Raw genomic sequence first — 27,625 nt, 5'->3', positions numbered from 1 at the left:
ATTTCTCCTGAGTTATCTTTTCCTTTTTAAGAAATGTCCCCAAGTTCGTACCAAAACGCGGATCCCCACCAATACCAAAATGCCATGGTTCACTGTTCGCAATGTTATTGTTAGCAGACGACAAACAAAATTGCGTTTTGCGCATTTGTTATTTACCCGGTAGCCATCGTTTTTTTAATGTGTTTTTATTAATTACTCCAGTGAGAATGTTAAATCGTAGATTTACGTCCAACTAAGTTACGTTTACATTTACGACCATCTTTGAGAATAAGGTGCTTCTTGCACGTAAACGTAAATCTACGGCACACGTAAGTGCTAGTCGTAGACGTAAATTTACACTTTTTTTGTGAATATGGGTCCAGGACTCTACCTTCTATTAACTTCTAGCCTTACATTCTAGATACCCCCACCCGTGCGAAAATTCCGACTACCCCCTATAAACTACCGGCGCCACAGTCAAGATATCTCTGATAAAATCCCGACTCTACCCCCTATAAACCTCTGGCGCCAGTGAAGACACCCCTGATAAAATTCCGACTCTACACCCTATAACCTAGCGCCACAGTCTAAACCCACCCCCTCTTGTTAAAATTCCGACTCTACCCCTATGATTTGCTATCGCACCAATTTAAACCCACCCTCGCCCTTGCTAAATATTCTACACACGCGCCTGCATTTGAATTTTTAAGATATCCCAAATTTGATATGGCGAATACGGACCCCCAGTCAAAACACCCCTCCTAAAATTCCGACTACCACCTATAAACTCCTGGCGCAACAGTCAAGACACCCCTGATACAAATCCGACTCTACCCCCTCCCCCATAAACTTCTGGCGCAACAATCATGACACCCCTGATAAAATTCCGACTCTACCCTCCTATAAACTTCAAGCGCCAGTCTAATACCCATCCAACCCCCCTTGTTAAAATTACTGCTGGCGCGCCTTTGAATTTTTTAAATATCCCAAACATCATGGCGAATACGGTTCTTCCACACAAGCTGGAAGCACTTTTAGTATTGGGCAGCGGCTGGGATTTTCATCAGCGATCATCAGTTTTAATCGGGTTTGGACAAATCAGTCACCTTTCGATTATATCGGAATGACAAAACCGTATTCGGTGATCAAAATCGACCTTTCCACAAGGCAGAGTCGAAAAGATATTTTAAGCAAATTCGTGATCCACCATCAGTTGCTCGTCAGCCTCTCCCGTAGCAGGATGTTTTGACATCCGTCTTGCAACATCAGGGTTTCTGCCAGAAAGAAATTTTTAGGTATGGCGCTATGGAATTGAATATTTACAATGTGTGTGCTAATGCAAACACAGTGGACAGGGGTTATGGGTGGCCTCCCACCGAAAGAAAATGCGTTAGGTTTAGAGTGAGGGTTAAAATAAAAAAATCATAACTATGTCAAAAGGTTAACTTAAAAAAAAAAAATAATAAAAAAAAAATCTGTAAGATTTGGGTATGGCGCGATACCCGTTTTACCCACTGGCGGAAATCCTGACCAGTTAGGAATGTATGAACTGAAGGAGGATTTCAATTATTATAACGATCTATTGTCGTGCAAGTCGGGACAAATAACCCTACAAATGACTCATTTTACAATTAAAGGGACATTTAAAGGGATTTACTGCATTTTACGATGTTTCCGACTAATAAAATATTTCTACGATTAAACTTTCACATTAAATATATTTTCATATTTAGAATATCCGTGTCTGTATGTTCAATGCGTTTCTGGTTGTCTTAATATTTGTATGAAGCCCAAACTGGATTTCGTCTTCAAATACTAGTAATTTTGTACATACGAAAAAACAACAACCCATAATTAAGAAATATAATGAAATTTAAACCTAGTACAAATATTAGAACGATCAGAAACACGTTTAATATACAGCCACTAATATGTTATGCAGAAAAATATATTTGATTTATAATAAAAAACGTTAAAACGTATGTTAGTCGATAACATCTTAAAAAATGCAGCAAACTCAGGAATGTCCCTTTAAGAAAAACAAACTATAATCTTTAACTTTTAGTATCTATTCAATATCTGTTTTATTCACGTATATTTGAAAACAAACAGAAATTTCAGCTTATTTACAACAAAGTTTGTTTTGTTTAACGACACCACTAGAGCACATTGATTTATTAATCAACGGCTACTGGACGTCAAACATATTATGGTCATTTTGAGAGAAAACCAGTTACATTTTTCCATTAGTAGCAAGGGATCTTTTATGTGCATCATTCCACAGACAGGATAGCACATACCACGACCTTTGATATACCAGTCGTGGTGCACTGGCTGGAACGAGAAACAGCTCAATGGGCCCACCGACGGGGATCGATCATAGACCGACCGCGCAGCAGGCGAACGCTTTTCGACTGGATTACGTCCCGCCCAGGTTATTTACAACACTGTCATCATCTAAACTGTAAGAACAACCACGGGTGCCATTTTTTTTTCACAACTTATTACAAACTTTTACAATCGATATTCCCGTATAGAAACCAACCGATAAATTTTCGATTACTGTCGATCATTGGACTAGTTCTAACTTTGTGGCGGAAAATATGGGGGATTCCCCAAAATCCTATTTACTTATTCATACGCTATTTCTCGCTGTTTACTTGGACGTACTTACTTTTAAAATACCAATGTTAAGTCTTTTTTTCTGACCATTCGCGGGCGTTAATGTTTATTTTACAGTCGCAAATATCCGTTTTACCATCTTCGCTCCACAACAAAGCTAATCGGTTTGAAAAGAGACAGTCCCAGATTAACAGAGTCCACAACCTTACCCGCTGGGCAACCGGGATTTGAAAAATGGAAACCCAATTAACCGTAGTTGAGGAAGTGTGCTGGCAAACACTCGGTCTAAAACTAATGTAATAATTTGGTATTAATATACAATTAATATGTTGAAATCTGCATACATTATTTTACTGCTGACATGCCAAACATTTGAAACACTAAATGCGCTGTGATGCGCACTGAGTACGGTTTATCTTTCAGTTGTTCCAACATCATCTTCGGTTACGAAGTACTTTGATGCATGTCTAATCTACTGAACATCCTTATATTACTATGTGCAAGTTGGAATTCACATCCAGCTCATTTCGTTGTGGTTTTCTTTTTAACGAAATTAAAACGGAACCAGAACTTGGAATTGACTTCCAGTTCTGCTGGGTTGTGTTTTTTTCAATGACGGGTAAAATCTCCAGTAAAGGATCTCCCCGGGAGTGACTGTCCTCCTATACAATGAGCCACTATTTTGCCAAAATGCCCAAGAGATATGACCCTGGGCTCCGTTTTGCGAAGCGATCTAAGCACTAAGATCATCACAAGTGCATAAGGTAGCTATGCACTTAAGATGGTCTTAGCGCTAAGATCGTTTCGTAAAAAGGGGCCCTGGTCACGTATTACGGTTTTGTCGTTCAGATCTGGTGTGTCATCGGTGAATGACAGAATGCGATTCTAATTGCTTGCAGTTATACGAAAGCAATGACAGATTCCCAAACATGACGTCATAATGAAAGAATAGGACCCTCCTCTTGTATCACAACCGTATTCTGTTTATTGCATCAGTTTTGCAGCAATGCGCTTTCGCGGCCGGCGTGACGAGGGTTAACATCAAGGAATCCACTTCCCGTTCACTACTGATTGATTGATTAATTAATCATCGGCTATTGGATGTCTTCCAGTTCAAAGCGCACCAGAGGACATCGATGCGCATTCGACAAACCAAACGTGTTGTGTCAACCGCATTTGTTCAACTTAAAAAAAAAACCAGTGTGAGGTTTAGCCGAAAATGGCCGTGTCGTTGATTTTCAATGATTTCAAGAGTTGTTTGAAGTCCGTGTCCATCCAGAGGTCGGCGGACGTAGCCACTGACTTGTGGCTGCTGCTGTGTGGACTGAAACGAAAAGAAGAATAAATTAAAATAAACATTAAAGGAACATTCCTGAATTTGCTGCAATTTTTAATATGTTATCGACTAACAGACTTTTTGACGACTGTAATTACATATCAAGTATATTTTTCTGCATAAAATATTAGTGGCTGTATATTAAACGTGTTTCTAATCGTTCTAATATCTGTACTAGGTTAAATTTCATTGTATTTCCCAATTCCTTGTACGTACGAAATTATTTGAAGACAAAATCCAGTGTGGGCTTCTTACAAATATTAAGACGACCAGAAACACATTGAATATATAGACACTGACATTCTAAACAAGAACATATATTTAATATGTAAGTTTAATCGTAGAAATATTTATTAGTTGGAAACATCTTACAATGCTGCAAACTCGGGAATGTTCCTTTAACAAGGGTCACAAGTCAAGGGTAACCTTTGTACAGCCATAATAAATTTCAGGACGTGTGTGTTTTTATTTAGTAAACTAGTCTGTGAGTGACAGTCCTCTTTTTTTGGCAGTGCTGGAAGGATGTATTGTCCAGTAAAAGATCCTGTAGACAATCAGGAGTGACTGTCCCGTAGACAACCAGGAGTGACTGTCCCGTAGACAACCAGGAGTGACTGTCCCGTAGACAATCAGGAGTGGCTGTCCCGTAGACAACCAGGAGTGACTGTCCTGTAGACGAGACACTAGACAGAGATTCATGGAAATCCCTATTTGGGCTAAGCCCCGTTAGACTCTGCATTGTACGGAGATATGGTTTTGATAGTGGATAACGGCTTTGTCGTTCAGATTTGTAAATTCTTTGGTAATTGAAAATACACTGTTGAACCACGACAAGCAAGATGTCCACAGAAGTAAAGGGTTCGCCTGCCAGTCACTGTCTCGGTGCGACTGTGATGTACAAACTTAGGTCCTAGTAAAAACCAAGTTTCACTGATCTAAGACTTACTGATTTAAATGCAAAACTTTTAACACAAAGGTTGATGCTTAAGCAATACTTAATTATGGTCACTTTTTGTTTTTGAAACTCTGTAACACATTTGGGTTACAATAGAGTGAAAGAAGAGTCTGTGACGCTAAAATGGGGAAATATAAAAACAACAATCTCCATGACTTCATGTTGACGGGGTCACTGAATGTGACCAACAACAACTACAAAACAACAACAACAACAATAAATACAATACCAACAACCACCGAGGCCAGTATTGTAACACTTTAATGATTATTATTTATTTCAAATTTTTTTGCTGGACTGTCAAGCGTTAAAATCATTGACCTTAGTGACAATACTCAATGTACGACTCCCACTACTATGACTACTACTACAAATACAACACCAACTACAACTCTAACTACAACTACTATAACACCAACAACTACTACAATAACTACAACTACTACAACAACTACAAGCACTACTACTACTACAACTACTACTACTAAAACACCAACAACAACTACTACTACAACACCTAAACAACTAGAACACAAACAACAACTACTACAACTACAACAACTAAACACCAACAACACAAACAACACTACTACTACAAAAACTGCAACAACTACAACTACTACTGTGACTACAACTACAAGATCAACTACAATTACTACAACAACTACTACAACAACTACAACAACACCAACTACTACAAAACTCTGACTGACTTGATGTTGACGGGGTCGTTGAATGTGACGAGGATGTCGGTGGTGAAGGCCGGTAGCCGGAAGAGGCCGAGGTGGATGTTGACGGTGTTCTTTGCGGCCTCCTTGAATTTGGCAATCTTCTGTTGCCCGCGAACGTAGAACGCCTTCTCGCATCTGGAATACGCAACAAACACACAGGTCTTGGAGAGGAAACATGATACATTTTTAGTACCCAGCAGCAAGGGATGTTTTTATATACACGATCTCACAGACAGGATAACACATCACACAGCCTTTGATATACCAGTCGTGGAGCACTGGCTGGAGCGAGAAATATCCCAGTATGACTACCGACGCGGATGGATCCCAGACCGACCGCGCATCAGGCGATAGCTGTACCACTGGGCTACATCCCGACCCCTTGTAGCATAGGTTTGAGCGGGCAATCACCAAATACCAGCAGATTGATGTATTAATCATCGGCTATTGGATGTCAAACATTTGGTAATTTCGACATATGGTCTTGGAGAGGAAACCTGCTATATTTTTCCATTAGTAGCAAGGGATCTTTTATATGCACCATCCCACAGACAGGATAGCACAGCCTTTGGTGTACCAGTCGTGGTGGACTGGCTGGAATGAGAAACAGCCAAATGGTCCTAGTGATGGGGATTGATCCCAGAACGACAACGAAGCCACTAACAAAACAAAAAGCTTCAAAGTCCAATTTCTCAAGCAATATCTATAAAGATTTTTTTTTTTTTAAACAATATTTATTGACGTTTGTGTTAACGTTGGGGATTGACCAACAGATGCCTTTATTAAAGAGACATTCCCGAGTTTGCTGCATTGTAAGATGTTGTCGACTAATAAAATATTTCTACGATTAAACTTACATATTAAATATATTTTCTTGTTTAGAATATCAGAATTCAGTGTGATTCTGGTCATGTTAATATTTGTAAGAAGCCCAAACTGGATTTTGTCTTCAAATAATTTCGTACATACGAAAAAACTATATTTTAGGAAATAAGAGCAAATTTAACCTAGTACAAATATTAGAACGATCAGAAACACGTTCAATATACAGCCACTAATATTTTATCCAGAAAAATATATTTGATATGTAACTATAGTTGTTAAAAAGTCTCTGTTAGTCGATAACATCTTAAACGTTGCAGCAAACTCGGGAATGTCCCTTTAAGGTCTCGCACACTGATTGTGATGGATTTTTATTTTTTATTATTACTGTTTTTTAAAAACACACTGTTTATGGGGGATGTACTGTAGTTTACAGATGCTGATATAGAAGCTAGAGCCCCTCGTCCACCCCCACTCCTCAAAAGGCAAAAAAAAAAAAAAAAGAGAAAAAGGCAACAAAAAAACCCCAAAAAAACCCAGACAAAAAGACTAGTGATTAACAATGAGGTGATAAATGCCAGGTCGTCTGAAGAAAACCCATTGTGTGTTGAAAATAATGGGTAGCTGAGCCCGATAACCGGGCTTTTGGGCCTACGAGTTGGGTTTTCAGTTGGCCGCTGTGCTGACTAAAATCAAACATGTGAGCTGTCAGAGGAAACATGTGAGACGAGAAGAGACCATCCCGAGCACAGAAGTCTTTGACCGGCAGCTGTCACTGGGTCACTGGGCTGTGACCGGTCCGAGATTTGAGAACTAATGTGCTTGCCTCTTGTTATGTGGCGTTTGTTATTAAAGGCTAAAAGATTCTGTCCCGAGACATGTTCGAAGCTCTAGTGGCATATGAGCATGTTCAAAACGTACCCGACCCGACTAAAACATTGGCTGCGTCTACTAAAGACTTAATTAAGCATTTGTTTAAATCAGGGCGGGACAGACCCCAGTGGTATAGCGCTCATCTAATGCACAGTCAGTCTGGGATCGATCCCCATCGATGGGCCCATTGGGCTATTTCTCATTCCAGCCAGTGCACCACGATTGGTATATCAAAGGCAGAGGTATGTGCTATCCTGTCTGCTGGATGGTGCATATAAAAGATCCTTTGCTACTAATGAAAAAATAAATGTAGTGGGTTTCTTTTCTAAGACTACATGTACATCTACATGAACAATTGCTATTACTATTTACCCGGTATATTACTTATTAATAACAAAACAAAGAACTAGCATGAATAAAATGGCACTAATAAGTATCACTTAAAAAAAAAAAAAAAAAAAAATCTAAACTTATCACCGGTCATTTACAATGTAGCTATGGGTCGTTGTGATCAAGTGACAGTATTAAAATTATTAGCGCAAAATAAGCAGCTTATGAATAAGTTTTCATTGAGCAACTTAAATTTTAATTTAAATATAGATATATAGAAGTATATATACACATTTAATAAGGAAACCGACGAACTGGCATGCAACTTCATAATGAAGAAAGTTAAAATTCATATAAAAACAATTGATTAACTTTTGAACCCATACCAACTCAAATAACAATTTTTGAAAAATAAATCCAGTATATATAAATATATATATATATATTTTTTTTTTTTTTATTATTATTTTTTTTTTTTTTACAGATTACCATTAAATTATACAGATTAAATCTCATTTATAATACAGGGGTGAAGACAAAATGATAGAACAGCCAAGGTTTGCACCTTGACTTGCATTGTTTCAGAAGTATGTAGTACAGAGACTAAAGTTAGACCTGCGCGTACAATTAGTCTGGGAGTGGCAGTCCTCTGTGTGGCTATGCAAGAGGGATGAAATCGCTAGTAAAGGATTTCCTCGGAGTGGCTGTCCTCCTATATACGAGGCACTATATAGAGATATTATAAATGCTACAGTAGTACGCTACTAATAAAATAAATAAGAAAAGAAATATAAATTTGTGAACCCCCCCCCCCCCCCCAAAAAAAAAACCCACACAAAAAAAAACCCCAAAACCCCCCAGCAGCATTGTATCAGTTTAAACACCCCTGCGTGTGCTGTAACCTCACCGTGGTGCAGGGGTGTAACATTCTCTTTGAGAATGGCCAATACAGCACAAAATTGAAGTTTTGAGTAAAATTCAGTATCCGTAAAATTCTGTGATATTTGTGTTTTTGCACAGTTCTTTACACTGTTTTAGTTTGTCTTGAATTTTTATATTGATGTTGATCATCACTTTATTTATTTGCATTACCATAGTTTGCCACCCAATAGCCGATGTATTGTTCGTGCTGGGGTGTCGTTAAACATTCATTCATTCATTCATTCATTCAGTTTAAACAAGCATCTGAGGGTAATGCTAAAGCAATACATGTCCCCTACCGAACCTAGGAATTTTTTGTATCTCCCAAGTTCAAGGGCCATAACTCCCTTTCTCAAATTTGATCTGTAACAGCACATGATAAGGCTATAAATAAAATTTCAGCTCAATATCTCAAGGCTTCCTGCAAAAAAACAAAGAGTCCGGAATTTTTTTTTTTACATCTCCTAAGTTCAAGGGCTATAACTTCATCGAGAATGGTTAACTCGCCATGAAAGTCAAACTTGATCTGCAACAGTACATGATAAAGCTATACACAAAATTTCAGCTAAATATTTTGACAATTTCCAGGAAGGTCGATTAATCACTGTGGAACATTATTTCTGTCAATCTAACACACACACCCCCCCCCCCCCCCCCCCCCCCACCAAATATTTGGTGGTCATAAAACCTACCATAATACTGAACTACCGGTTGTAATATTTGCCCAATTAATTCACTATTATCATATAACCATTCCCCACAGCAAATATACCTTACAATTTTAGCAATTATAAATTCTTATTAGAGTTCCCCGACTTTTTTTCGAAGAGTATATTTCCTCCCCGACACATCCTTACAATATGTATTCCCACTGTAAGGCAATGATGCAAGGATCGCCAACCTTCACATTGTAGTCCAGTGGTCCAGTGGTAAAGCGCTCAATTGATGCATGGTTGGTTTGGGATCAATTCCCATCAATGAGCCCATTGGGCTATTTCTTGTTCCAGACAGTGCACCACGACTGGTATATCAAAGATCATGGTATGTGCTATCCTGTATGTGGGATGGTGCTTATAAAAGATCCCTTGTTACTAATGGAAAAATGTCTCCTCTCTAAGACTATATGTGAAAATTACCAAAATGTTTGACATCCAGTAGCCGATGATTAATAAATCCATGTGCTCTAATGATGTCGTTAAAGAAAACTTTAATTCTACTCATCTAACTTTATTTCACTTTGACTGTCATCAAACAAGCAGGCACAACAGTTACTGTGTCAGAATATCAAATTGCATATTCTTTGCAGAAGGGAACTGGCTTCAATATTGTTTATATAAAGTGACCAGCAGTGGTGGACTTGTCATAACACTACCTGAAAATTTTAATCGCTTTATGTCTAATTCAGTATTCAGTGGCCATTTTGGAAGACAAATATAAAAAATTAAAAAACTGTCCTGCCTCTCGTGAATGAGAACAAGTACAACTACACATACTGAGCCATGGCCAGCTGATCGGCGGGAATCACCTCCACGACATGGATCTGGGAATCGTCGGCACTCACAGCATCATTACTGTCCGCCAGATCATCAAAGTGAGTCCTGGAGATAAAAAACAATCACACGGTAAAACAGTCACACTGTAAAACAGTCACACTGTAAAACAATCACTGTAAAACATAAAACAGTCACATTGTAAAAAATCATACTGTAAAACATAAAACAGTCATACACACTGTAAAACATAAAACAGTCACACTGTAAAACATAAAACAGTTACACTGTAAAAAATCATACTTTAAAACATAAAACAGTCATACACGCTGTAAAACATAAAACAGTCACACTGTAAAACATAAAACAGTCACACTGTAAAACAATCACTGTAAAACATAAAACAGTCACACTGTAAAACAATCACTGTAAAACATAAAACAGTCACACTGTAAAACAATCACTGTAAAACATAAAACAGTCACACTGTAAAACAATCACTGTAAAACATAAAACAATCACACTGTAAAATAGTCACACTGTAAAACATAAAACAGTCACACTGTAAAACAGTCACACTGTAAAACATAAAACAGTCACACTGTAAAACAATCACAATGTAAAACAGTGACACTGCAAAACAGTCGCATGGTAAAACGAATGAATGAACGTTTAACGACACCCCAGCACAAAAAATACATCGGCTGTTGGGTGTCCAGGAGCCAGGTCGATTTATCAATGTCAGAGAGTCAGGAAGTTTTGAACAAAGATTCTTATGTAAAAGTATGTGTAGATTTCAGATCTGCAACTCTTACTTGTCTAAACCTGTACGTTAATTGGGAATTGGCATATTTTTAATGGTACGTTAAAGTAAATTTGTTTGTAAATGTTTTTGTGATGCTTAATACCAAACTTTCCATTTTGATTTGCTGGACTTTCATAATTGGTCAATTTGACCTACATTTTCAAGGTCAAATGAAGGACATTGTTTCTGAATATATAATATGCTGTAAATGACACAAATCATTCCTTTCTTTTAATTATTTCCAATAATATTGATCAATAATGTTCATATTATGACTTTGGTTTATAGATATATCCATTACACATCTAGTAGGGGTGCTTTCTGGTTGAAATTTCAGGGGCAGATCCATAATTCAATGAAAGGGGGACATGTTTAGGAAAAGGTTATGTCCACATGTTGGAGCATGGTTTATTAGAAATTAGATGGGGATCAATGCTTTCCGAGGTCTGTACAGGGTATGATTTATGGCGAGGATGGATGCAGTTTATGATGACGATGGATGTGGTTTATGGTGAGGTAGGTACCCATGCAAAAGTGACCTTTAAAGGTAATTTTGGGGGTCATTTAAGGCCATTTAACGTAAAATTAGGAAAAATTAACTTTTCACAACTTTGAGGGTAGGGCTTTTTACAAATATGCTACATAAGGTTCACTCTTCATACATGTAGATATGATTACATTAGAATTTAGATAGGAAATCCGCTACATTACCCAGGGATCTTTTATATGCACCACCCCACGGACAGAATAGAACATACCACAACATATTATGGGGAATCTTGATATTAAAATCAATTTATCTCGAAACAATGTGTCTAAAACATGTCTTTTAAAAAAACATAATGGTACACATGCTTATTGTGGTCTGTGCAGGGTAAGGTTTATGGTGAGGGTAGGTACCCATGCTAAATTGACCTTTATTGAGATCTATGTAGAGTATGGTTTATGGTAAAGGTAGGTACTCATGTCATTTTGATCTTTGGGTGTTATTTTAGAAGCTAGTTGGGGTCAAAATCGAAATGTTTATTTTTTTTATCTGTAAGTCTATATTATTTCCAGAAAGTGCTATTAAAAGTTTACTTTTGATTATTAAATGTATCTAATTGGTCAGTATAATCTGCATGTTAACTGGGAAATCTGGAATAAAAAATGCATTTATTTTACAGTATAAATTTTGTGCGATACATTCTTCTAAATATTGTATGTAATTTGGAAATATGAAACGAAAAATGCATTTATTTTACAATACTAATTTCGTGCAATACATTCTTCCAGATACTGTATGTAGATAACTGGTTCTACAATGCATACAAACTGACAGGCTATTATAATTTGCATTGGTATAGCAGTACGTTAACTGGGAATGTGCATGAAAGAAATGTTTTATTTAACGACGCACTCAACACATTTTATTTACAGTTATATGGCGTCAGACATATGGTTAAGGACCACACAGATTTTGAGAGGAAACCCGCTGTCGCCACTACATGGGCTACTCTTCCGATTAGCAGCAAGGGATCTTTTATTTGTCCTTCCCACAGGCAGGATAGCACAAACCATGACCTTTGTTGAACCAGTTATGGATCACTGGTTGGTGCAAGTGGTTTACACCTACCCATTGAGTCTTGCGGAGCACTCACTCAGGGTATGGAGTCGGTATCTGGATTAAAAATCCCATTCCTCGACTGGGATCCGAACCCAGTACCTACCAGCCTGTAGACCTATGGCCTGCCACGATGCCACCGAAGCCGGTCGGAGAATGTGCATGTTTTTAATTGTATGTCGAAATTGTTTCCTCTGTCAGCCACTACCCAAAGACAAAGAAGTACTCACTAAATCGACTGTTTCTCACCCTGAATAAAGTCAAATGCTATTTTTAAGTGAACCAATTGTTCGAAAGATGTTTATGAATAAAAATATGAAATATAAATTTATACATGTTTTGTTTAGTCTTTGGTTTTGGTGTAGAATGAAATGAAATATGCTTCATATAATATTATTGGGGATTTAAACAGATCCCATCTGCCTTTCGAAACGAGTAGGCAAATACAATTTCAGGCATGTTTTGTTAGAAATGGGGACACATGCTTAATGTTATATAGTGTAAGATTTACAAAGAGGGTAGGTACCCCGTCATGTTAAGATCATTTGAAGTAATTTGGCATAAATTAAGGAAAATTATTATTATTATTATTATTATTATTATTATTGTTATAATTATTGGGCGGTTTTTTTTGGGGGGGTGGTGGTGGTTGAATATCATCAATATTTAAGATATAATGTTATTATCTAATTAAAGACAATATCACTGTTTATTCTATCAACAATTAAAATGGTATGTCTTAATTGGTTTCTATGATTAAACTTATCATTCAACATGAACAAATGTCATATAACTAATCGGTTTTATATTATGATTGATAGATAGCATCACTGGACTGTAGTACATGTGTATTCTGGAATACATATCTGCCTTGTTTTGCTACATTCAAATTAGTTTTCCAATCTCCTTAAGCAGGAGGTAGACTACTGTCAAATTATGGAATGCTTTAAAAGTATGTTTAGAAATTAGCTCTTTTCAAATGTGGAAACACCTCCAGAGCCTTCTCTCCATCTTGGCTTTATCAATGATGTCGTATCACCATACAAATTATCAACTGGTTCAGGAAATCCACAATGTCTACTGCGATCCGTGACATCAATGTGTTTCAAGTGGAGTATGTCCTGTCCAGTATTTGATGACTACCCAAATGGTATCAAAGCTATAACCTTTAGGGTGACCAATATAGCAAGTCATTAATAGTGTTCTGGGGCATAGCCAGAGAGGAAAAAAACGTCTGTTTAATAAATATCAGTGTCATGAGAAAAATAAAATAAAGCTACGCCATTGGTGTTATGTGTCTGTCTGCATTCAACCTCGAGAATATGCTTCATGCTTGGATGAAAAATTGTGTATATATAGCTGCATCATAATTTCCTATTTGGTTGAATGTGCTATTTTTGGATCCACAACCATCTCCAATGATGAGCCCATACTTACAAACTAATATAACCCCATGTTCCATAGAATACTGAATAGAAACGAAAAAACATTGTTACTCTGATCCTGCATGATCAACTGGGATAATACTTGTGGAAAGGAAATCATCCGAATGCTACGTAGAGCGATAATTTGTAGACTGACAGTTTTCTTACCTTACATGTTTGATGGTTATGCTCTGATCTATGCATTAAACAAACCAATTGCAAACACATTTGTCAACATAGTTTTGGGAAAGATTGATGGTTCCATCAGAAAAGATGATATTATCTTTAACACTCATATTGAGAAACTGCCGCCCCAGTTCCGACGCCTCTGAAAACTGAAATTATTTACGAAAAAGTTTTATAGAATGATGGGACAAACTATAGCTGCAACACCTTTCATGGTAATATTTGTGCATCCATACAGGACGCAATTATTTATTATCGACTATTCGTAGAATATGTCAAACAGTATTCACATATCAGCATTACAAAACAAAAAATTTAATGGTTTCGTGCACAGATTTTTTGTATTGTGGTCCCATGTGTCGGCTTGGGGCCAAACGCACCAGAGCCGAAATGTCTTGAAAGTGTCTGTATCATTCTCTTTGATTACCGGCATGTAGCCAAGCCCTGTTGTGACGTCACACGTCATTATGTAACTCGGTGTGTAGCTTCGAGTGTTTTTTCCAGAGAAGGCTAAAAATGTGATCGATTATTACTAACATACATATATATAAAAAAAAAACCCGGCTTTTCAGATCTTTTTAAAATTTGGTAGGATTCATATACATTGTAAACATGATATATAAGTACCAAAAGATAGCAAAATATGTGTTTCATTACAGAGACACTTTAAACAGCAGTTGTCTTATTATAATCTTTATAAAAAAAAAAAAAAACATTTTAAATGTATCCATTAATTTCTAAGATGTTAGGTATGTAATTTTACTCTTCGTACCCTCTGGAAGAAACCCCCGACATCAGATCATGGGCAAACATCTCTCATACTCAGACAGACCGACACAAACATTGTATTTATTTCTTACTAGACAGCCTCTTCATCATCCTGGTCAACATATTCTAAAATCTCAATGATAATACTCTGATCTGTCACACTGTAAGTACATCTTATACACAGACCGACATTGTATTTATGATGTCATTCTTACTTGACAGCCTCTTCATCATCCTGGTCAACATATTCTAAAATCTCAACGATAATACTCTGATCGGTCAGATTGTGGGCAAATATTTCCTGGTTGTCAGGAATTTCTCGTATTGTACTGAAAAAAAGAGAGAAAAAACCCCCATTTCATTTCAACTTATTTTCGAGCTTACATCAAATTAAGGTTACACCTACCCATCGAGTCATTAAAACTTGCTCTAGGTGAGAGACGGTACCCTACAATACCTACCTGCCTTAAATCCGATGGCCTAACCACTTGACCACTGAGGCCAGTCATACCATCACCGAGTAACAGCAGCGCAGCTCCCTATTAATACCTAGGTGTGAGATACATGGACATTCCCATCATAGGTGTTATTTCGAGTCAGTCTAATTACCAGACTACGACTACATGTACATTGAACCTGTAGTATCTAAGCAATGGCTACCGTGTATAACAACGTAGCAACATAATGTGCCATACCCTAGTTTCTAACCGCTACTTAGGTATACTTATTTGAACTAGTGGAGATTGTCTTCAATAACTGAAATCAGATTTTGCATATAATATTTTATTGTTTAGATTAAAGGGGAAAGTAAACTCAAACATGAGCCTTATGTGTTGGAAAGATGCATACCCGGACGACCAACACATACTGACACTTTAAAGGGACAATAAACTCAAACATGAGCCTTGTGTGTTGGAAAGATGCATACCCGGACGACCAACACATACCGACACTTTAAAGGGAGAGTAAACTCAAACATGAGCCTTGTGTGTTGGAAAGATGCATACCCGGACCACCAACACATACCGACACTTTAAAGGGAGAGTAAACTCAAACATGAGCCTTGTGTGTTGGAAAGATGCATACCCGGACCACCAACACATACTGACACTTTAAAGGGACAGTAAACTCAAACATGAGCCTTGTGTGTTGGAAAGATGCATACCCGGACGACCAACACATACCGACACTTTAAAGGGAGAGTAAACTCAAACATGAGCCTTGTGTGTTGGAAAGATGCATACCCGGACCACCAACACATACCGACACTTTAAAGGGAGAGTAAACTCAAACATGAGCCTTGTGTGTTGGAAAGATGCATACCCGGACCACCAACACATACTGACACTTTAAAGGGACAGTAAACTCAAACATGAGCCTTGTGTGTTGGAAAGATGCATACCCGGACCACCAACACATACTGACACTTTAAAGGGACAGTAAACTCAAACATGAGCCTTGTGTGTTGGAAAGATGCATACCCGGATCACCAACACATACTGACACTTTAAAGGGACAGTAAACTCAAACATGAGCCTTGTGTGTTGGAAAGATGCATACCCGGACCACCAACACATACTGACACTTTAAAGGGACAGTAAACTCAAACATGAGCCTTATGTGTTGGAAAGATGCATACCCGGACCACCAACACATACTGACACTTTAAAGGGACAGTAAACTCAAACATGAGCCTTGTGTGTTGGAAAGATGCATACCCGGACCACCAACACATACTGACACTTTAAAGGTACACCAGTCCAAATATTTACACATCAAATTGGGAATTTTCATTGCCACAAATTTGCTTTATGTTCTGTAGCACAGAATGCCTGTCTAAATCAATGTTGATATTTTACATATTAAAAAAAAAACCTTGTGATGAATCCTCTATATTCAATGTTGGTTTACGAGACACACCTGACATCTTTGGCTTGTTTTGGTATAACTGCAGAAAGAGCTCCACCAAAGAGATCTGTGTGACCTTCACCTTCATCCATTTGTTTCTGTAATACACAAAACAAACTGAGTCAATGCACCTGCAAATACACATAAAAGACTGGGTCTTTGTATGTTTTGGTCTTTGTATGTTTTATATTATAATTCCTATTGTGTGGCCTCCTATTGTCTATGCCCCACAACGTGTACACAGGGCTATTTTTGCAAGATCTCGCACGAGTTCACGGTTAGCATCCACGAGTTGCTCCGCCACATGGACATGCGTAGTGGAATGTAAAAGAGGTGTATTGCACAGGTTAATAAAATGAATGAATGAATGAATGTTTAACGACACCCCAGCACGAAAAATACATGTACATCGGCTATTGGGTGTCAAACCATGGTAATGCAAACAAATAAAGCGATGATAAACATCAATATAAAAATTCAAGATTTAAATTAAAACACAGTGTGAAGAACTGTACAAAAATACAAATATCACAGATAGATACTGACTTACTTAAAACTTTATGTTGTATCCCAAAGAAAACAAGGGGATTTGTGCTGTATTGGCCATTCTCAAAGAGCATGTTACACCCCTGCACCACGGTGAGGTTACAGCACGCGTAGGGGCACAGGTTAATAAACTGTCATCACCAGATGTGATTTAAAGTTGAATCTGACAACTATAATAATGTTATTATCAATTTGCCAAAAAGCTATTTTGAAAACTGAGTGTCATTTGTGTGCGTATAGCTAGTTTAAATAAAAACATTATAATAATTCTGTTTTGCTAAATGCTACTTCAATTTGGCTACAGATTTTCTGAAGAAATCTGTCAAATTGCTATTAATGTTGGTCATCCAGCTTAAACTGTAATGATGGGAAACCTACACATACATGTATTTCTGACTAAAAGTTACAGTTTGTTCTATTTAAACTGTAATGATGGGAAACCTACACATACATGTATTTCTGACTAAAAGTTACAGTTTGTTCTATTTAAACTGTAATGATGGGAAACATACACATACATGTATTTCTGACTAAAAGTTACAGTTTGTTCTATTTAAACTGTAATGATGGGAAACCTACACATACATGTATTTCTGACTAAAAGTTACAGTTTGTTCTATTTAAACTGTAATGATGGGAAACATACACATACATGTATTTCTGACTAAAAGTTACAGTTTGTTCTATTTAAACTGTAATGATGGGAAACATACACATACATGTATTTCTGACTCAAAGTTACAGTTTGTTCTATTTAACGACACCACTACAACACACTGATTTAGTATTGTCATTTCATTTCAACTTATTTCCGTGCTTATATCCAATTAACGTTGAAGCACACTGTCCTGGGCACACACCTCAGCTATCTGGGCTGTCTGTCCAGGACAGTGGGTTAGTTGTTAGTTTAGTGATTTCCCTAGAAATTTGGCAAGGCATGGTAGACCAAACACTTTTGAGGCATTTCCACCATTTTCAGGGTACTTATTAATTAATAATACCTTTTTAGGTGTTTTATAAAGGCAAATTTATAATTAATTAGTGAAAAAGGCTTGTTTAATTTCAGGGCAGCATGGTGCTGATTAAGGCAAGATGGTGCTAGACTACTGAGGCATGGTGCTGCACCATGCTAAAACAAGCTAGGGAAAACACTATAGTTGGTTAGTGGTTAGTGAGAGAGAAGAGAGTGTAGTGGCCTTACACCTACCCATTGAGCCCTTCGGAGGGCTTGATCAGTTGGGCAATTTTCCCGGTTCTACCCTTCAGAGGGCATGGCCAGTTGTTGGGAGCACCTCGTGGGAGTCTTTGTTGAGTAGCAAGGGAACTTTTATATATGCACCATCCCACAAACAGGATAGCACATACCACATCCTTTGATATACCATGTGCTATGGCTAGAGCGAGAAATAGCCCAATGGGTCCATTGGCGGGGATTGATCCCAGACCAACCACATCGATTACCCGGTATGTGTTAAAAAAAACAAAAAAAGAAAGATGTAGTACATGTATATAAAACATTAGGATCAACAAGCTTTTGCTGCAACCAAGATACAGCCTTCAGCAGAAAAGGAGTGCTTCAGTTATTGCTGGATGAAAATACATGTACCTGCAATCAGTTAAGAGTGCTGTAGTCAGGCCAAACTTATGGTGGGTGAGCATGTAAATAGACATTAGAATTACCATCAGGTTATTGAGTACATTTGTAGTTTCTGGCTCTAGTCAGAAATTGTGCTCGCAACGAGCGTGCTTAAACATTAAATTGATATAAGCACGTTAATTCCCGACATCTGACCTGACAGTTATTTGTGGGCATACATACATACGTACGTACATACGTATGTATGTACGTACATACGTATGTAAGTACGTACATACATACCATTGGTAACAAATTCTTAAAGTGGGAGTCCTGGATAATCAGTAACATACTGAAAATGTTAGTTTGTTTTGTTTAAAGACACCACTAGAGCACATCGATTTATTAATCATCGGATACTGCATGTCTCGGAACTCGAGAAACAATCATACGTGATTTTTGCAGATGCTTCGCAATGTTCTGTAATAATATCCATCCCAGTAAGCATGATAATTTTGACTTGTAGCACACACCACGGCCTTTGATATACCAGTCGTGGTGCACTGGCTAGAATGAGAAATAGCCCAATGGGCCTACCGATGGCAGGGCTTCTAGATTACGGTAGCCCGACTCCCATGGCTAGTGATATTCAATGTTGGGCTAGTAAATAACTACTATTGCCATGCCAGACAGGGCTTCTAGATTATGGTAGCCCGACTCCCATGGCTAGTGATATTCAATGTTGGGCTAGTAAATAACTACTATTGCCATGCCCAATGGCTAGTGAAAAACATTTGTCAAATACAGCAGTTAGATATATTTTGTAAATATGAACATCCTGACCGACCCACCCACCCACAATGTTAGAGTTTTTAGGCTTAATCTCCCTCTTTAGATGACATATCTGATTATTACCGGTACTATTATTTAGTAAAATTGTATTAAATTTAAGTTAAGTAGGTACAGTGAATTTTTAATCATGGATAGTAAATGTTTTAAATCACTGATCCCATGGCTAGTGGATTTAAGAAAAAATTCTAGAAGCCCTGGATGGGGATCGATCCAAGACCCACCACACATCAAACGAGCACTTTACCATTGGGCTATGTCCCGCACTAAACAAACTGAATATACAGACTTTAATATTATAATGAGGCAAGATGTAGCTCTAGGATCGATCCCCGTCGGTGGGCCCATTGGGCTATCTCCCGCACTAAACACACTGAATATACAGACTTTAATATTATAATGAGGCAGGATGTAGCTCTAGGATCGATCCCCGTCGGTGGGCCCATTGGGCTATCTCCCGCACTAAACACACTGAATATACAGACTTTAATATTATAATGAGGCAGGATGTAGCTCTAGGATCGATCCCCGTCGGTGGACCCATTGGGCTATCTCCCGCACTAAACAAACTGAATATACAGACTTTAATATTATAATGAGGCAAGATGTAGCTCTAGGATCGATCCCCGTCGGTGGACCCATTGGGCTATCTCCCGCACTAAACAAACTGAATATACAGACTTTAATATTATAATGAGGCAGGATGTAGCTCTAGGATCGATCCCCGTCGGTGGACCCATTGGGCTATCTCCCGCACTAAACACACTGAATATACAGACTTTAATATTATAATGAGGCAGGATGTAGCTCTAGGATTGATCCCCGTCGGTGGACCCATTGGGCTATCTCCCGCACTAAACAAACTGAATATACAGACTTTAATATTATAATGAGGCAAGATGTAGCTCTAGGATTGATCCCTGTCAGTGGGCCCATTGGGCTATCTCCCACACTAAACAAACTGAATATACAGACTTTAATATTATAATGAGGCAAGATGTAGCTCTAGGATTGATCCCTGTCAGTGGGCCCATTGGGCTATCTCCCACACTAAACAAACTGAATATACAGACTTTAATATTATAATGAGGCAGGATGTAGCTCTAGGATCGATCCCCGTCGGTGGACCTCCCGCACTAAACAAACTGAATATACAGACTTTAATATTATAATGAGGCAAGATGTAGCTCTAGGATTGATCCCTGTCAGTGGGCCCATTGGGCTATCTCCCACACTAAACAAACTGAATATACAGACTTTAATATTATAATGAGGCAGGATGTAGCTCTAGGATTGATCCCCGTCGGTGGGCCCATTGGGCTATCTCCCGCACTAAACACACTGAATATACAGACTTTAATATTATAATGAGGCAGGATGTAGCTCTAGGGTCGATCCCCGTCGGTGGACCCATTGGGCTATCTCCCGCACTAAACAAACTGAATATACAGACTTTAATATTATAATGAGGCAGGATGTAGCTCTAGGGTCGATCCCCGTCGGTGGACCCATTGGGCTATCTCCCGCACTAAACAAACTGAATATACAGACTTTAATATTATAATGAGGCAAGATGTAGCTCTAGGATTGATCCCTGTCAGTGGGCCCATTGGGCTATCTCCCACACTAAACAAACTGAATATACAGACTTTAATATTATAATGAGGCAAGATGTAGCTCTAGGATTGATCCCCGTCGGTGGGCCCATTGGGCTATCTCCCGCACTAAACAAACTGAATATACAGACTTTAATATTATAATGAGGCAGGATGTAGCTCTAGGATCGATCCCCGTTGGTGGACCCATTGGGCTATCTCCCGCACTAAACAAACTGAATATACAGACTTTAATATTATAATGAGGCAAGATGTAGCTCTAGGATCGATCCCAGTCGGTGGACCCATTGGGCTATCTCCCGCACTAAACAAACTGAATATACAGACTTTAATATTATAATGAGGCAGGATGTAGCTCTAGGGTCGATCCCCGTCGGTGGACCCATTGGGCTATCTCCCGCACTAAACACACTGAATATACAGACTTTAATATTATAATGAGGCAGGATGTAGCTCTAGGATTGATCCCCGTCGGTGGGCCCATTGGGCTATCTCCCGCACTAAACAAACTGAATATACAGACTTTAATATATAATGAGGCAGGATGTAGCTCTAGGATCGATTGGTGGACCCATTGGGCTATCTCCCGCACTAAACAAACTGAATATACAGACTTTAATATTATAATGAGGCAAGATGTAGCTCTAGGATCGATCCCCGTCGGTGGACCCATTGGGCTATCTCCCGCACTAAACAAACTGAATATACAGACTTTAATATTATAATGAGGCAGGATGTAGCTCTAGGATCGATCCCCGTCGGTGGACCTCCCGCACTAAACAAACTGAATATACAGACTTTAATATTATAATGAGGCAAGATGTAGCTCTAGGATTGATCCCTGTCAGTGGGCCCATTGGGCTATCTCCCACACTAAACAAACTGAATATACAGACTTTAATATTATAATGAGGCAAGATGTAGCTCTAGGATTGATCCCTGTCAGTGGGCCCATTGGGCTATCTCCCACACTAAACAAACTGAATATACAGACTTTAATATTATAATGAGGCAGGATGTAGCTCTAGGATTGATCCCCGTCGGTGGACCCATTGGGCTATCTCCCGCACTAAACAAACTGAATATACAGACTTTAATATTATAATGAGGCAGGATGTAGCTCTAGGATCGATCCCCGTCGGTGGACCCATTGGGCTATCTCCCGCACTAAACAAACTGAATATACAGACTTTAATATTATAATGAGGCAGGATGTAGCTCTAGGATTGATCCCCGTCGGTGGACCCATTGGGCTATCTCCCGCACTAAACACACTGAATATACAGACTTTAATATTATAATGAGGCAGGATGTAGCTCTAGGATTGATCCCTGTCAGTGGGCCCATTGGGCTATCTCCCGCACTAAACAAACTGAATATACAGACTTTAATATTATAATGAGGCAGGATGTAGCTCTAGGATCGATCCCTGTCGGTGGGCCCATTGGGCTATCTCCCGCACTAAACAAACTGAATATACAGACTTTAATATTATAATGAGGCAGGATGTAGCTCTAGGATCGATCCCTGTCGGTGGGCCCATTGGGCTATTTCTCATTCCAGCCATTCACAATGACTGATATCTCAAAGGCTGCGGTATGTGTTTTCATGTGTGTGCATAAAAAAAATCACTTGCTGTAAAAATGTAGTGGGTTTCCTCTAATGACTATGTGTAAGAATCACCAACTGTTTGACATCCAATAGCCGATGATTAATTAATCATTGTGCTCCAATGGTGTTGTTATTTAAACAAAACAAACTTTAACGTTTAACTGATATTATAAACAAGTAAATGTATTTAATATGCAAGTTTAGCTGTTAAAAAGTCACAGTTAATCAGAAGTATCTTAATAATGTATCAGTAATGACAGCATTTCATTCACAATAAACTTACCGAGGTCATCACCTGTACTAAGTATTAGTAACACCAATGAAAGACACTGAAAAAATAATGTACTTATAATGATTTAATGTTACCAGCAATAGAAATTCAAATAAGCAGAATATTTCACTAGTCCTCTGGATAACTACATCTAGAAAACTTCCTGTCCACCAACACTTTCACCCGTCCAAATAAGCTAATAGTTTTATTCAAGTGCAAGAACAATGTTTTTGATTGATCAAAGTCAGTGCATAAAATTTGGCACAGACAATTTTGTCGTTTGTCTGTCGGTTAAGCAAAACCAACATCAACATAAATTACGGACTGTTTGTGCAAAACCTGCAATTGATCATCAGAAAATTACAAAAGATGTGTTGGCTAATCTTATCAGCGTTTTGGGAAGAAAATAATTTAAGAGAATGTGCCTACATTGCTGGTGTGATAAAAATACAAAGTATCTCTTTGAAATCAGCATTGCAGTCGACAGAAGTCACGAAAAAGTTTATAACACAGTTGAATGTTCCCTTTGATCATTTCGCTATGTGCACAAAATCATTTGCTGTTCGGAAAAGATATTTTTTTACCAATTCACCAAAATGTGACCGTTAAAAAATTACAGATTAATCTAGATTATACCATGTTATGTTTTGTGCTTATATTATGGTTCAAGCGTGCTGTTCCAGGCTTACAAATCAACCAACTAGGGTGTCTAAGCAGAACGGTGGGTTAGTTGTTAGTGGCTAGTGAGAGAGAAGAGGGTGTAGTGGTCTTACCCACCAAGTTGTTAAACTATGAGTGGATGCCGATCCCGAGATGCAAACTCCGTGCATACCACTTGTAAGTCTGATGACTTAACCACAGCACTACCAAGGCCAGTAATTGCAGCAAACTCAGCAAGTGAACATTTGTTAGGTGATACAACATAAAATGGGGAAAATACTCACAACAGACTGAGACAGTAATATATATATATATTATATAGTCAAAATACACATGAAAGACTGGGTCTCCATATGTCCAGTGGTGCAAGGGAAGTAAGTTTGATTTGTTTAATGACACCATTACAGCACACTGATTTATTAATCATCGGTTATTGGGTGTCAAACATTTGGTAATTTTGATATAGCCTAAGGGAGGAAACCTCAAACCCGACGGTGTGCACTGGCTGGGTGAGAAATAGCCCAGCGAGCCCACCGACGGGGTGCACTGGCTGGATGAGAAATAGCCCAGCGAGCCCACCGACGGGGTGCACTGGCTGAATGAGAAATAGCCCAGCGAGCCCACTGACGGGGTGCACTGGCTGGATGAGAAATAGCCCAGCGAGCCCACCGACGGTGTGCACTGGCTGGATGAGAAATAGCCCAGCGAGCCCACCGACGGGGTGCACTGGCTGGATGAGAAATTGCCCAATGGGCCCACCGACGAAGTGCTTACATAAGATGCAAAGGTTGTAGGATCAATCACCTTCTATGAACTGAGATGTTTTTCTGTCCCAACGAGTAGGACTCGAAACAAACTGTGGCCAGGTCGCCAAATGCGACCAATGTCCCGTTTTGGCAATTTAAAGGGACAGTCAACTCAAACAAGAGCCTTATGTGTCTGAAAGATGCACACCCAGACCACCAACACATACTGACACTTTAACAAATGAAAAACGCGTAATTGTAGAGTTAATAAAAAAAAAACCCATGATTATTCCTGCTAACTGGGGGGCAGCCATTTTGTTTCGATTGTGTGGCGTCCGGTAGTATAGCTTGGGGTGAAGTGACATCAGCTCCGACCAACTCTTGTATGCACAGTGTAAACAAATGCTCTAATTTATGACAAGGCGCTTCGCTTTCACCAACCTGACTTGTAAAACAACATAAATGACTTGAGAGTATAATAAACTATTTAACTAAATATAATTCAATTTGCATCAATAGAACGAAACTGAGTTACAGTATTTTTCTGTCTTAAAAAAAATCCCCCCCAAAAATGGTGCATATTATTAGCCTATTGGTAGAGTATGTTTGAGCCAAAACGACCACTCATGATACCCAAGTGATAATGTTCTTTTCTTTGAGACTAAGTAATTGGTCAGTTTTGTGATTTTAGATGGGAAAGTCTATTTAATCAAGGGTTTTACAGAATTATGTACAGTAATAAAGCAGGATGGCTGATATTGCTATTACGATTTTAGGGGCGTCCGCGCAGTTATCACACAATACCCTGTGATCTTAAGAAAAGAGGCACGTGTTTTTAGTGTGTGTAGACACATTGACTGGGGACTGTCTAAATATACACTTGCCAATCAGGAATATGAGGGATCTAATTCACTGTTACCTTACAAAAGTGGATTGTTTCGAATTAACAATAAATTAAATAGGCAAAGGAGTTTTGATCGGATTGGTATGTCTTCAAAGATGTCTATTAAACCAGTGTTTTTCGATTTGTATAGCAAAGATAAGTACCAGTCATATATTAATAGCTTGCATGGATGCTACCGTTCACGTCACATTTTTCTTCTGGTATTATTAAATGGGTCTTTCATAAAGTAAATAGTGGCAATCAGTAGGTATACACAATTATTTTATGTGCGCTGTTTGTTAAGTGTAACGTGCGTTATTTTTCACACTTGCCAGATTGAAATTATGTGCGCTGTACCATACATATTGAGTCACATGTACCAGCGCGATCGCACTCGCGCACCTTAAAAGACAAGGTCTGTGTATGTATGTATACATGTGTGTATTGATGTATGAATATCTATATATTGACGGTTACATACATAGATATTAATGCACTGGCACAGGGAATAATTAAATCCTTTCTGGCCTAGAGCTGTATGTATGTATGTACGAATGTATGTATGAATATATCTGTGTGTGTGTGGCGTACTACGTAATATGTAATGAATAGTCACGCACTCCATCCTATTTGTTCTATCAGTTCGGCAGTTTTCGTTTGTAGACCCTTATATTTGGTATTAGAGAAAACTAACTTTTCACCGATGAAAAAACAAATGATTTAAATCACATAGCAAAATGTTTTCAATTTAGACAAACTCTGTTAACGGACCAGGAAGTGTAACTTGTTTTATCATTTGCTGATAAATGTGACATCACTGATTTGCTAGTGCTCGCAAGCTTTAGAAAATATCAATTAATATGTGATGTGTGCAACTATTATTATTTTATTTCAACTTATTTTCGTGCTTATATCCAATTAAGGTTTAAGCATGCTGTCCTGGGCACACACCTCAGCTATCTGGCCAGCACAGTTGGTTAGTTGTCAGTGGTTAGTAGGGGTGCAACAATATGGTCGAAACCATATTGCGATACATTCATAATATATTGCGATATAAGAAACCATATTGCAATATGTATTGCAATATAGTTGATATTATTTAAATTTAATATTTATGGGTTTGTTTTGTTTTTTAAATGACAGCAGAAGGCATAAACTTTTTAATGATCTTTATTAGTTTCAGCTGTCAGGCTAAATGTTTTAGGCCCCAATTTGTTTTTTAAACACGATACTAGTCTACTAGAACACCGGTGTGACGGTGTCAAACTATTTATAACTTGTCACATTTGGAAATCCTTACTATCGGGCTTTTCCATTGTTGCTCGCTTGACACGGAAATATACATATTGAGTCACAATGTTTTGGCAGACCGACCGAACCAGAGGTTATTGGCCGAGGTGTTTTGAACGATCGGCCGAAATATTCCGAGTTCAAGGAAAAACAGCGAAATGCAATTCTCACTTTATTTCTTTGAAGATGATAGCCATAGCCGTATTCCTATTTCAAGTCAATTAAGATACAAGGAAAAAATAGCATGTAAACATCATGATACGCAAAACTGTACCGCGGTTCATATCGAGCTGATCAATTATCGCGGTATACCAGTATACTGATTTATCGTTGCAGCACTAGTGGTTAGTGTGAGAGAAGAGGGTGTAGTGGTATTACACCTACCAATAAGAGTCATTAAAATAAGCTCATAAACTGTTGTTTAATGGCTTAACGGTTAACCACGACATCACTGAGCGACTATTGATTACTGATATTGGTTCATCAAGATAAATATTGAAAGCAAGTACACGTCGAGTTACGCTCGACATTTATCTTAATGAATTAACCAAAAATTACATTTACTGCTCGGATATAAAAAAAATATAAAAAAAGAAAGAAAATATTTTTAAAAATAAGTTTTAATAATATTGATTCTGGATCCAGATAAATGGGTGAATTAAATGTGTGTATATTGTTGGTGTATGTATGGGGGGGGGAGTCGGCTACTTTGCTCTAATTTTACTCACTACGAGTCTTCTGACTTGTGCATTCAAACATCCAGTTAAATCGGACTACACAAAGTTAAATTGCACAACCGTTTCATGGGGGCAGCCATATTGTTT

The 27,625-nt window shown here is 38.2% G+C and overlaps 1 protein-coding gene across 2 annotated transcripts; it reads right to left on the bottom strand.

Annotated features, from left to right (window-relative positions):
* Positions 1-2,936: 2,936 nt before the first annotated feature.
* Positions 2,937-27,625, bottom strand: LOC121390487 (ran guanine nucleotide release factor-like). 2 transcript variants are annotated; one of them, XM_041522317.1, is made up of 6 exons: positions 27,530-27,625; positions 16,766-16,851; positions 15,061-15,174; positions 10,063-10,167; positions 5,606-5,758; positions 2,937-3,925 (listed from the first exon to the last, which is right to left on the bottom strand). In XM_041522317.1, the coding sequence occupies exons 2-6, from the start codon at positions 16,843-16,845 to the stop codon at positions 3,811-3,813; spliced, it is 567 nt and encodes a 188-aa protein (XP_041378251.1). In that variant the 5' UTR covers positions 16,846-16,851; positions 27,530-27,625; the 3' UTR covers positions 2,937-3,810. The 2 variants fall into 2 exon arrangements, with proteins under 2 accessions (XP_041378251.1, XP_041378250.1); XM_041522316.1 differs by lacking the exon at positions 27,530-27,625 and adding an exon at positions 23,235-23,272.

The sequence above is a fragment of the Gigantopelta aegis genome, chromosome 15 (genome assembly GCF_016097555.1).
Source record: "Gigantopelta aegis isolate Gae_Host chromosome 15, Gae_host_genome, whole genome shotgun sequence".
Lineage (NCBI taxonomy): Eukaryota > Metazoa > Mollusca > Gastropoda > Neomphalida > Peltospiridae > Gigantopelta > Gigantopelta aegis.
This window is presented reverse-complemented; position numbering and strand designations above follow the sequence as displayed.